This window comes from Rhincodon typus, chromosome 7, assembly GCF_021869965.1.
Source record: "Rhincodon typus isolate 14 chromosome 7, sRhiTyp1.1, whole genome shotgun sequence".
NCBI classification, from domain to species: Eukaryota; Metazoa; Chordata; class Chondrichthyes; order Orectolobiformes; family Rhincodontidae; genus Rhincodon; species Rhincodon typus.
In genome coordinates, this window is record NC_063338.1 from 42,004,139 (window position 1) to 42,017,521 (window position 13,383).

General features: G+C 38.2%; 1 protein-coding gene across 1 annotated transcript; it reads right to left on the reverse strand.

Moving 5' to 3' along the window:
• Positions 1-9,514: 9,514 nt before the first annotated feature.
• On the reverse strand, positions 9,515-11,532 carry LOC109919864 (homeobox protein Hox-A1-like). Its single transcript, XM_020519921.2, has 2 exons — positions 10,888-11,532; positions 9,515-10,545 (listed from the first exon to the last, which is right to left on the reverse strand). Exons 1-2 carry the CDS (start codon positions 11,450-11,452, stop codon positions 10,157-10,159), a joined length of 954 nt encoding a protein of 317 aa, XP_020375510.1. The 5' UTR covers positions 11,453-11,532; the 3' UTR covers positions 9,515-10,156.
• Positions 11,533-13,383: the final 1,851 nt, after the last annotated feature.

The following is a 13,383-nucleotide window of genomic DNA, read 5'->3' on the forward strand; positions in this document are numbered from 1 at the left end:
TCACATACCAGTCACATATGTGCCAAACACACTGCACAATATGACTCCAGTTCTGAAGAAGAGTCATACTGCACTTGAAATGTTCTCTCTGTTTCTCTCTCTACAGATGCAGCCAGACATGTTGAGTTTCTCTAGCATTCTGTGTTTGTTTCAGATTCCCAGCATCTTCAGTATTCTGCCATTATTCAAATGAGGGATGATGTTGCATTCAATAGTGAGAGTGGTAGACCATGAACCTTTGTAGGTGCAATGTTACAGTGCTAGCTGCAATAAAGAACTTCTCTAAAAAAGGAAATCACACATGTGCTAGTTTTGCTTTTGAATATCTGTGGAATCTGATGTGGTATTTAATATTCATGCTGTTATAAATGATAAATGTGCATATGTATATGTATTGGTCTGACTGAAATTTTGAAACATTTTCTCTAAAATAAAACACACCTAATAAATGAACATGGTGCGAGATAACAACCAGACCTAACACTTAGCCTTGCTATTTCAGAAAAGCATATTTAGATATTTTGCAGATGTGACATAATGTTTTTGATCAGGAAGTCATGGTGAATTATGGATAGAACAACATACGATTTGTATGAATTCTTTACTTTTTGACCAAAGAAATAGCATTTGCTTTAGTTGTTTTTGGTACACATTTGTTTACTTTATAGATCATAAAGAGTGGCATTTAGAGGTGAGATGTATATTTCAGCTGCTGTGTCAGTAATACTTGTTGTAATGCAATTGAAATAGAATTAATTAAATGTTAAACAATATTATCTCCATAACTGTTAAATGATCAGGATGTGCAATGAAGAAAAATCAATAAACATATCAACAAAGAAGACAACAATATTTATGTACAACTTTTTCACCACAAAGCCATAGGACATTCATCATTTGTGAGCCAAGCTGGATAAGCCTTTGTTTTCTTATATGTGTACAGACCACATGATTTGGGTGGAACTCCAATGTAGAGCAGAAAGGCTTGTAACAATGAGAACACAAATTGCACGTTTTGGAATCAAAATTTCAAATTGATGTAGTGCAATGATTCATTCATATTTTCTCTCTGACCCTAGTAACTGCCTGATCATCCTCAAAAGTGAGAAAATTCCAGGAACAGATAATAAGCCAAGACTGTTGGTGAAGATTGGGGTGTTTCAGTAGTGCATTCGAGTTATTTTTGAACTGCCAACATTCTTGTTGTATTCAATGCGGCTGTTCGTATACCCTGTCAAGATAGCTGGTCAAGACCTAGTAGCTATCAGTTATATGTTTAAACAAGTCACATGGCTAATAGCAGTTGAAAGAAGTACAGTTTTGTTTTCCACTTGGTCCACTGGGGTGGCTTTGACTGTGGTTCCCTTAATATTTTCAGAATTGTAGAAGTTTGCGAATTATAGCGTACAACCGGGGACCGCTACTTTTTTTTTACTTTTTACGACTCTGCTGTTTATATAAATATTAGTTTAGTTCATGCTCTTTATTGAAATATGAAACATATCACCATAATCATAAGAATATATGGCGGTAATAGTTTGTAGATCTGATTGATTAGTAAATTGAACCTTTTTTTATCGCAAGACTAAATAAACATAAATAATACTTCGCGCTGTTCCTTCGCGTGAGATTTAATCTTAGATTATTACGTAGGAAGGAGGTCTATACTTTCTGTGTATACAGATAATGGATGGAGTTAGTCATGTTAATAATTGAAGATGCGGGGAGTCAAACATTAGGAGTCAAACATACAGGAACATTTATAAGGGGATCTGTTTCTTCGAAAGATGCTCGATTTACTATTTGCGAATCAAAATGAATAAAGCAAACACATGAACAGATTGCCTGTAGAATTATTGGATACTGGTTATATACACAGTTTCTGAATTGAAGTAGACAGTGTAAGATGGTATACACGTTCACACTTGTTTAGAATAAATTACACTGCTGACCAGTTTTAACTTAATAAAGAAGGGAGTTGAAGTTATTGCTAATAATTTAAGATGTTTACATAGTATGACTATTTTACTTTCCAATTATATGTTGTAACCTTGATAAGAAAGAAATAACTTGCACCTATTCAACTTTCCTGAGCTCAGGGTTTCTCAAAGTGCTGCGCAGTTAAATAACTTGTTGGCATTGCTGTGATGTTGGGAAAGGCAGCAATTAATTGGCGCACGGCAAGATCCCAGGAAGAGCAGCCAGATCATGTGGCTTTCTGTTCGGCCTCCACATGTCTGTTTTTAGTGCTGTTGGTTAATAAGTATTAGCCAAATACTGGAGACCTCCCCAACTCTTCCTTGAGATGTGCCGTGGGACGTTTTGGGTATATCTGAGAGGATACCTAACGTTTAGTTGAACATCTCGGAAATAAAAGCAGCCTAACTCTTATGTTCGTGCTGCAGCCTGTGTTATACGCTCAGATGTCCTGCAGCGAGTTTTAAACCATAATTCTTCTGTCTCCAATACTGAATTAAATGTATAATTTATTTGGTAACAGGAACATAATGTTTAAACGTCGACCAAGATATTTGTATGTATCTTGTTTTAACGAATAAGTAAGCCACACGATTCCGTTGTAATGAAAGATGCATGACCACGGTTAGAGATACAGTTGCAGGAGAGCTTTCGACTAAGCAGTGGGCCAACCTACCTTCATCCAATTCCATTGCTGTAACCCTATGGGCCGCTTCCTCATATACACGTAAGCATTCCTGTAACTGCAACAATACCGGGGAGTCATCACGGCCAGTCACCGATGAATCCTGGTGAAAGAATGTGATTTAATGTGGCATTAACTAATTGCATCCTGACGCCTTGCTTAATATAACAGAAATTTATTGCCAAAAAAGCAGCCGCACAATTCTGTAACGAACCTTTTTGTTGTTAATGCTATGATTTCGCAATAATCAATTTAAAACAGGCCTCATGCGTTTAAAAAAGAATCTCCCCAACTATTGTACAATTTAAAAATTTAGCAAACCAGCTCATTGTGGTATAAAATGGAAACTTAGCCAGAATTATCCAGTGACTTTTCTTCCACAAAAATATGCCTAAGCTAAATCATCTTCGATATAATTTATGCATAATATGAAATGAACGATTGAACTATCGGTGCAAACATTGTTCAAAACGCTGATTACAGTTGGAATACTGTTATTGGCCTCATACTGCAAGCCGGGCGGATACTATGGGCAGAATGGCATCCTCTTGATTCTTGTGTTCTGCTGTGTAGCGTGGCTGTTTTTCCGTGACCACTAAATTGTAAGAAACTGCGAAGTGGTTATGAACAACAAAAAAAACGTCAGTTACGGCACATTACCTTTACAATAGTAATTAACAGTCATATTATAAATCTGGACCCGATACAAATACTTCTTAAAATCTATATTTACTTTGGGGATTAAATTGTTTCCACTTTAGGCATCCGGTATTATCTCAAACACTTCCAGGTCGTATAGAAAGCTTAGCTTTATTTGATCTCGATATCACGCTTTGTCACAGCGACATGCACGTTTCTCCACTTTCCACACGACGTACATGGCCGCTCTTAGTGAGCTGCCAGTTAGTGCCGAATTAGAGACAGTTTGGTGCCGCAGATTATGCCAACTGGATATTGAATATAGAGTGCCCAAACTCTTTAGCAGTGGCCCTTCCAAGCCCACTAATCTGTCAGCACTGAATTTGAGTTAAGGTGCCAGAGGTCAGTGCCTAATCAACTGAATCTACACACCCCACATAATTTTACAGGTTTCACGGAATATACGATGTTTGGAATATGAATTGACAAGTTGATGCATCTTGGTTATTTTATTTTAATATGACTCAGAAACGAAAGACCGGTGACAGTGACCAGAATTATGGATTATCTAAGACTGCTTGTATTGTAGTTGAGGTAACACCTCACTTAGTACTAAGTACATAATTCAAAATAATTTGTAGACCTCAAATGGGAATCGAGTAACTACAAGTAATTGTTTCTTTCATGTCTATCAGTTTGGAAGTGAATTGTATTATGATTATTCAAACAAGCAAACGTTCGCGATTACTTGCACAGAAAGGAGACAAGGAAGCTAATTTAAATCTGTTTATAAAATGCCAAATAGATCGGATACTGTTCACTCCCTTTACTCAAAAAAAAAATTTATTTTCGACTCTGAACAATCATTTCGCTCATGATTGTTCCCGGAATCATCTTACAGTTTTAACGGTGCACTCGGGCATTTTGGTGGAACTCAGAACAGGCCAGAGATTAGACGAAGGGCAGTGTCTCTTGCAGTACTATGGTCGAATTTCACTATGGTTCTATTAGGTTGGATCACGTAAGAAATTCCCATTATTTCATAACTTTTAAAATCTGCAAAGATCACGCAGAGGCTTTGTAACCTACGCTTATGACTTCCTGTTAAATAAAGGTTTGAAATTTTTTATCATATACAAGGCATACAGTGATTTTCTGACGACTTTGTAAAGCATATTGATCAAGAGGTTTGTGTCGCCAAGCCGCTGGCATATCGAAGTTTAAAACATTCGTCTCTGCAAAAGGAGAATGGGAATGTGAAGCTTATTATTTTGTGTTTAGCAGGCATTTCGCTGATTGCTGGGAGCAACATACTTAAGATGCACTCATTGATGCAGGTCACATTTAGATTAATCCATACTGATTGCAATGTACTTGATTCAAAATATTACTCCTTCGCTTTATAAAATCCAAGCACTTCCTGTAGAAAGTGTTTGCACTGAATATAACTACTCTCCCAAGCATTACTTACTAACTTCCGCAAGTTTAGAATACTAATCAGCGTTTCTACTCTGTTATATGTTCTATGTTCTTCAGATTTATCGGATTTAATTAATTATTAAATATGCTGATTTGACACAATGGCTCATTTAGTTTATCATTGGCATCAGTCTTTAACCAGAGTTAACAGATTCTGCTCAGTCAGGACTGTGTTTGTTCGTACACGCCTTTAGGTTGAACTACTTTCAATTTTAATACGAGATGTTCATTTTTACTGTACCATTTCTGGTCATACCGAATCACATTTTAACTAATCCCAGCAACAGCAGATACTGCAATTAACTCTTGCTACAACGCAACCAGCGGATAACAAATGAAGCTTGTCACAGTCCTGACAGATTAACTAGTCATTTTCTTAGCGGTTAATGTCTGTAGAACGAATCTAAAATTTAATAGCCGACGACCAGAAGGAATGGCGATAGATTTTTTTTTAGCAACCATTTGCAGAGCGAGCAAAGTCCACTTCTAACCCAATTCTCAACGCAAACTATACACCATGTCATGGGATGTTTCTTGCCACTAGCAAGTCCCATGGATACGAACGCATGTTTCAAAGGGTGAAATGGAGTGACTTGAAGAAACACGTACGAGAATGGTATAAGGAACAGCGTTAATGTGACAATGTGCAGCATCGGATTTCTGATTTTCCTGATCAAGGATAGATTGAGGACACGTTCTGCTTGCAGAATCTCTATTTCAAAAACTTAACTGGCTTAAGTCTGGCACAACTTCATTTGAAATTAATTGATATCGAGCTAATTGGTGAAAGTTCACTCCTAGCTACTTACTGGTTGACATTTTTTACTTGAGGAAGAGATGCCAAAGACGGAGCTGCAAGTCGAAAGCAAATTGTTAAATTAACTGAAATGGTCTGGAAACATTGAAATTGGATAATTGTCAATCTAGTCATTGTAAAACCAATAAATACACGAACCACAACATGTTGGTGGTGTCAATATGTAAGTTCCGTTGTCAGTTCTATTATAAACACAAGGAGACTACTGTGTTGAAAAAGGGAATGATCGGTGATAACAAGCGTCGTATCAAGAGCAGTTCTCGTTGCATCTTTTACGTTGTATAACCGTGAACTAACACCGTACTAGGCACTGCGATTCGATACATTTGTATGATGTAAGACAAGATAAGGAAATGCTTTCATTCCGTCTTGTTATCAACTGTAACCTACAGACTGGTGTCATAGGTAACGCGGAATTGGTGGGATTGGAATTTCTCAGTTTGTTATAACGATCGAAAGCGTATACGTAAGTTTTTAACCTATTTAATTACATAACTTCTCGAACACTTACTAGTTTGTGATTTGATTTTGTGTCAAGTTGAATTTCCGGTCTTCTGAATTTACTTAATGTGAATGTACGTGGAAATGCTCACTGGGGAACACGATGCAATAACTAATTATTCAAAGAGTGCCTTAATCCGGTGACAGCTACAATGTAAATAAATAACAAAATAAACAGGAGACAAACGTTACTCGTCGACATTCAGCATGTGGATAAGCCCGCGTGTTAAATCAGGGGAGAGCCAATGAAACGCTACCACTCTGCATCATAACGGCCTATTCGAACAAGCTGGAAGCCTGCTCTAGTCGCACTCGAAAGGCCCAACTAATGGTGAAATTCGTTGGAGATTTCTCGGGTAAACAGCTGCATTTTAAACAAAACGGAGAATTCTGCTATCGAATGATTTTACGAATGCTTTTGCAGTCTGGAGGGTAGAACTTCATTTTCTGCAGCATGCTTTCTATGCGACACTGGGTAAAAATGTCACTGGAGTCAAACAAAAAGGATATGTTTCCTGCTCCAACACATATCATATATGTTTTTTTTAATTCCAAAAAGAAAACGTAGAAGTGATCTATCAACCAACTTAGTTAATCTTTAAATATGTAAGCTTTAGAGAAAAAAAATGTTATAAAGAACGAATAAAACTAAATAACGGGTATCAGCGAATACCCATAAGTGGCGCGTCCTTATTATTTGCCATGAACAGCGTAGACTTTTGTGGCATATTAATTGTTCGTCAATCATAAAGAAACATTAAATATTCATGCATGCAGTGCTACAATGAACTTTGAACTTTAATACCATCTGAACACAAGATGTGTGTATTGCCTTAATTTATGACTTCAAACATTTAAAGCCAATTGTTGGGGAAAACTCGTACGGTTATTTCATGCCTGGTACTGAAACATTTTTACTAATATGTTGATCTCAATAGAAATGGCAGGAGACTAAGGATCGATCTAATGGTTTTGGTTTCTCTCATGAACTTTCAGTGAACCTGGTGCTTGGGGGTGGGATCGGTGGGATGCCTGCTATGGTTCACCCTTCCACAACCCCTTTCAGGCAGAGTAAATATTGAAGAGTCCTTCCGCTCAGGGCAGAAGTAAAACTGGATATCAAACAAGTGCAAACGACTATTGTGACCCTTACAATACAGTCGCAGTTAACGAACAGTTTTTGTATTGTGATAATAAAATCGCTGGCATCCCCCCACGTCTTCAGGGGCTTTGGGGAATAATCACTACTGGGATCAGAGGTATGATAACATAAAAGCGAACAATAGGCGCCTAACAGCAAGGGACAAGACAAAAGACCTGCAAGTTTATAACATGCAATCGCACCAGGATGTGCCATTTCCCAAGGCGTAACCTAGCATTACTTATTCATACTCTCGAAAATGTCCAATTTTTAAACCGGTCTCCTGGCTTGCGTGAAGTATGTGTCACTATCGAAAAACAAAATAAACATCATGAGCAATTAGGTTTTAAATAAAACACTTCTTTCTCTCTCTAGGCACAGTGGAGTACGTTTGTCCTCTGCACGCCACCATCAAAGAATCGTGGATTCCATATCAAAGATGTCCGAGCTGATTCCCAAGGAGACCATTGTAAATTTTACGACTTCAGCAATTCTTTGAAATACCGCTTCTCGGCGAGTGCTGTGTGTTGTTTTAGAGGAACAGTAATTAACACTAAGTTGTTAGGACCAAATGGCCCAAACGTTTGAGAGTAAAATATCGGCATGATCATTTGAGTTGCTCTCCTTTGGTGAGTTCTACAACCTGTAGTTGATCTGAAATATGTACTGACATTCTGCGTTGTGATTCTCCAGTTTGTAGTGATACATAAAAGCAGAAAAGCAAACGTCTAAACCCAAGAGATTATCAAGATTCAAGCGGTTCGTCTTCTATCGTTAGTGGTGCCCTTTCCCTGCCTTGCAAAAAGAATGTTTTTTGTAAACAACGAGTAGCCTGAAGATATATATTTTATTTATATTGTTCATAACGATGCTATGTAAAGCTCGTTTTTACGCAATCTACATATTTTAAAACATGGTTGACTTTTTTCGTTTTATTCTGCTGTCTAACTGCAGACCACTTTGAGGAATCCCGAACTCATTAAATACTTTACAAATATGGTCTTTTGCCATTTCTTTTCACAGCCATTTACTCAACAAATGTTTGCGTGAAATTGTTATATTACTATTATAAGCAAGAACTAAACAACCAGGGTGATGTGAAACAAAAGTTCATTTGGCTGATTAAATCGCCGTGCTAAATTCAACATTACTCAAGTCTTAAATCAGTACAAAAATCACCACGTTCAGCTCTCAGTTAGCTTGTAAACTAGGGATATTATTGCAATATTGCAAATCACCAGAAGGAATGATCATTCAAACACAACTGTTATAGTTTTAATTTGGGAAGTCATTTTTAACTGGTATTACAATTTTGACACATTGTATAATCGCGATGTTTATGAGTGAACAGCCGTTGGTGTATTTTGGTTGTCTTTATGGAATTATGTAGATTCTCATGTGTTTCCTAAAGTCAATTGCAACACCATCACAGTGCGATTCATTCCTTGTCCAAGGCCAATAATACTTCATGTTTATACCCCAAACTGTGCGTTATGTTTAAGATTTAGCTCGCTAGCTATAGTTGCAAAACAATTCAACACTGAGCACACTCCTCTCTAATATGAACATCTTTTGTTCAATTGATTAGGAAGCTGAATGAATGTTTTCCCTCTCGTATCGATCATTTTGTAGAAAGTTGCTGAGTAAAGATGTGTATTCCAAATGGACTCATTATAACTTGTTAATAATGCAAAGACCCATTCTTCCTGGATTCGGAGAGGAGACCTGACGCTGAGTATGTTCTTCAAACATTATTCTTGATTTAACTGTAGTAACAAAAAATGACAATAAAAGATAAAAATTGAAGTCCCTCATTTCGACTTCAGACAATCAACTGTACTTTGATGACAGAAATCATAAAATCACAGAATCATAAGATTATTGTTGATTGAACTAAAATGATAGAGAATAATCAAGAGTAAACCGAAAACAGCAAGTGTCCTTCTTGCTTGTCTTCTGCACCAGTCTATGAAACTGATTTTACACTGGTTGACTCAACCACTTTGGTTCACCTTTGCACTGCACTGATAAATGTGTCTTGATCCACGTTCCAGATCAAAGCAAATATCCTGACCAAACTCCTGAGTCCAATTTCTGTACAGAAAATGCGATAGATTTTCGAGTGATTCATATATTCTGATATATTTTATTCCACGCTTTTACACATTCTTACCATTGGACATTATATCGTACAATCAGAATTACTGAAACTGGCAAACATTTGAGAGATTAAATTAAAAGCTTTAAATTAGATCATTATACAGCTGAATACAACATAACCAGTCTTTAATACACAATGGTAAGTAACACAGAGGTAGAGTAGCTAAGTAACATATTTACCAGTGAAAGAATGCTAGATAGGCACAGTGTTACATTGCAGCATCCGCAACCTTTCAACCTGAGGCATAATTGTGCAAACTCCTCTCATTGAGGAGCTATGTCGAACATGCTACATTACATTCGTCAATGTCATCACACATAAATCAATATAAAATACAGTACATGTAAACAATTTCCTTTGCGCAAGTAGAAGTCTCAGCAAGGCAGTATATAGGGGAAACCTGGTGCATTGTGGGGAGCCTTGCTTTTCTTCAGACTTTATAAAGGCTGACTTAATGCTTGTGCAAACGTATTAAGGAAAGAAAGTCTTTTCACACTAGTTGAGTGACAGATTGTGTTCCGCCTTTGCACGTAACTGTTAATGCCATTTGTGTTGATACACATTGCATGTCAAAGTGAAAACTTTGGCCAAACCCTTGAGTTTAGTTTAATATTTTTACAGACCTTAGTCACCTCAAACCATTACATGCAAACAACCCAGTCTGCATCACCTGCCGGTATTGTAATAGAATAAAGGTGAAAACTTTGGTCAGGTGCTTAATGATTCCATCATTTTCGGCCAAAAATATGTTGAAAGTTAAGGCCCAATTCCTGAAAGCATTTGCTTCGGTTCAACAAAGTTTAGATTTTCTGATGAACTCTTTGTTGATGGGGAAGGCAAGGGAGAGATAGTGTCCGATTTATCCGAACTTTCTGTAGAAGGTGAATCCTGAGTAGAGTTCACAGCAGCCAAATTGGCAAGAAAGCCTTCTCTCTCCCTTTTCTTTTGTTTCATCCTCCTGTTCTGGAACCAGATCTTCACCTGGGTTTCACTAAGTTGTAGTACGTTCGCTATTTCCACCCGTCTGGCTCGTGTCAAGTATTTATTAAAATGAAATTCCTTCTCCAGTTCCGTCAACTGTTTGGTGGTAAAGTTTGTACGGGCGGTGCTGGGTGGGCTGGGGATCCCATAGTCAGTTGCTTTAGCTACAAAAAGGCACACAAGAGTTAGGCATTATCTTCTGTTGGGAGTGCACAGAGAAGTTGGTTAGCTCATTCTCCTCACAGTATTACTCCCATACACACCCTGAAAGTGGCATCGATATTATCCATGTTATTGGCCAAACACATTTAATAGGGATCATATAATTGGGAATGGAAAGACATTGGGTGAAATTATTTAAACAGTACTTTACACTTGCAGGTCACTTATTAACGTTGCGAGTTTCTGTCTATGAAAGGATTAATACAAAGTTGCTGTTTGGAGAGCTTTAGAAGGCGTATAGATTTAGTTTGCACCTTCAGTTCTAAGTTTGCAAGATTACTGACCTGTTTTTGGAGGATTTCGCTTCACTTTCATCCACTCAAAGGTATTTGCTGCAGTGATCCTCCGCCCTGTGGGAGATTCCGACCTTTGGTAGCTGCTCTGAGACGTCGATAGACTCTGATCATATACAGGGTAAGAGTTTTGGAACTCCTTGCCATAGGTTTGATGTGTTTCCTGCTCAACAAAGACATTGTTGTATTCGTGTTGGCGCGCAGTGAGCGGAAAAGACGCGCTTCCTGAGTAAACAGAGGTGATGTATGGGAGCATTTCCCCAGTGTCATCCTGATCCTGGTTAACAGCATAAGGAAAGTCATAGGCGACGTTACTCTGAGGTAAGAAGTGAATATCTGCAGATGGAGAGGAGTCATAGGAATGTTCGAGAGTAGCAGGCATCGACTGATGAAGGTGATGTTGGGTGGGAGATGGATCGTCTACTGACTCAGTTGAAACATACCGACCTTGTCCGGAGCACTGCTGCAGGGAGACTGCTGGAGAATTACTGTGACAGAACTTAGGAGAAAACGTCAGAATGTCTGAACTGGGAATGTATTCTAAGTAAGAGTTCATTCTTCCAATGATGGGCTACAGCAGAATTAGATGCTTAGCTCTAGCTGATTGCTGTCTATCCCTGATCACCATAGCAGATCTTTCACTTCCTTCGCAAAGGAAGTAAATATTCCTAATATAGAGCAAGGCAAGCACGTGGTTCCAGCCACCCAATCAGAGCAGCCGTCGCCGGAGCGATGCCATGGCGTCCGTAGTTCCTTGCTGATCCACGGAGAGGAGTGGACTCTTCAATGCTCAACTTCCACTGAGATCACATCATCAGCGCAGGCCGCAGAGGCGTTCACTAACCTTACCCTTACAGCGGACGATCTCCCATAGCCGGTCCTAAGGTAAGACACTCGTTTGTGTGGGCGAAGTGTAACCGCTGCAGAATAATGATAGGCTTCAGTTGTGTGATCGTGGCGTTTACAGTAAAGCACGCCGTCTTCTGTCAGTAGACTTGGCTAGTTTACGTTACAGCGATCACTAAAGCTGTGTACAATTGTGACAGGGTATTGCATGACCTTGGCTCCAAGGAATTAATTACTATAGTTACAGCACCGGGAAAACAAGAACGAAAAGAGCATGAAAAAAAAAGCAAATGAGTGTTTCACTGGTTTCTGAAGTTGAGTTTATGGTATTGCATTGCTCTGTCCCTTGGTGTACAGTTAGAATGCACCGCCAGCAAACGGCCTTGTTTCTTTTGTTAGGTGCTATTTTCTCTATAAAATCATTGTAACTGACATAATAATCAGGTCCTTGAAGAACACAGTTGCATTAAATGACATGTTTATGACATCGTTAAAAGTTCGAAGTGTTGAATAGAGATCTGAAGTACAATTGTCTATCTCGCGTACTTGTGGCTTTACAAATCCTAGCATCAGGCCCATTGAACGCTGTTTAAACAACTAGAGAACGCAGAATACAGAGCTTCCTTCATTTTGAATCGGCAGCCTGTCAATTGTCGTTAATAACACTGAACATTGTAAAATACCATAAATATATTTACATCAGGAATCAATATTTTTAAGAAAAAGGACTGACACAAAAGGTAAGATGTGTTAATGACTGAATTGTTTATTTCACCACCCAGTGTTAGCTGTCGCCCATCCTGTATTGTCATTTGTCCTAGTGTATACATCCTTTGTGACATGCTGCAGAATAAAGTTAAATCGTGTAATCATACGAACTGCAACATGTCACTTTCATTAAGGCCAAAATGCAATGTCCGGCAAATGAGACCCCGGGGATCTGAACATTTGCAAGTGTTCCGGGAAATCTGCAAATAAACCTAAATATTTAAATTGTTTGGCTAATGTGTTTCTGAATATTTTTCCCTGTATATTTCCGTGATAGCATTTGATTCAGTCATTTACCTGTCAGAACACTCACTAACGAAGCTCTAACTCAAGAGTCAGTTGATGTGAGTGCATTTAGCACATGATGACTTGCTCTGTTTAATCGCCAGGGGCAGTGTGCAGTCTAATTCATATCAACAGCTTGTTAGGTGCCGTGTCATTAACTCATTCATTTGGTAAAACATAGAATTAGAGTCGTTTGAAAAAAGTTTCTTCACTCATTTAAAGGACTGAAAATATATATATATATTCGGTATTTCACATTCGGAATGTAAAACCTATCTACCTACACCATAACATATCTGTTTTGCCCATCTTTTTGATTAACACTATCTATCTGTCCGTGTATCTACGAGTGAACACTTGTCCTTCTGCTTTATTTTTAAGTGGGTATCAATTTGAGCTTGCACTCTACTTTCCTCGCAATTAAATCTTAGAGAGAGTTTGAGTAATGACGTTCCAGTTGCTTTTCTGTTGCTCGAGTTGTTCTGGTGCATCTTATCAAAACCTGTCTCGTTCATTTTGCGGTCAGCAGTTTTAATCTGATCTTGAAAAGCTGTGTTGTGTATAATTCAGGGGGAAGTGAGTTTAAAG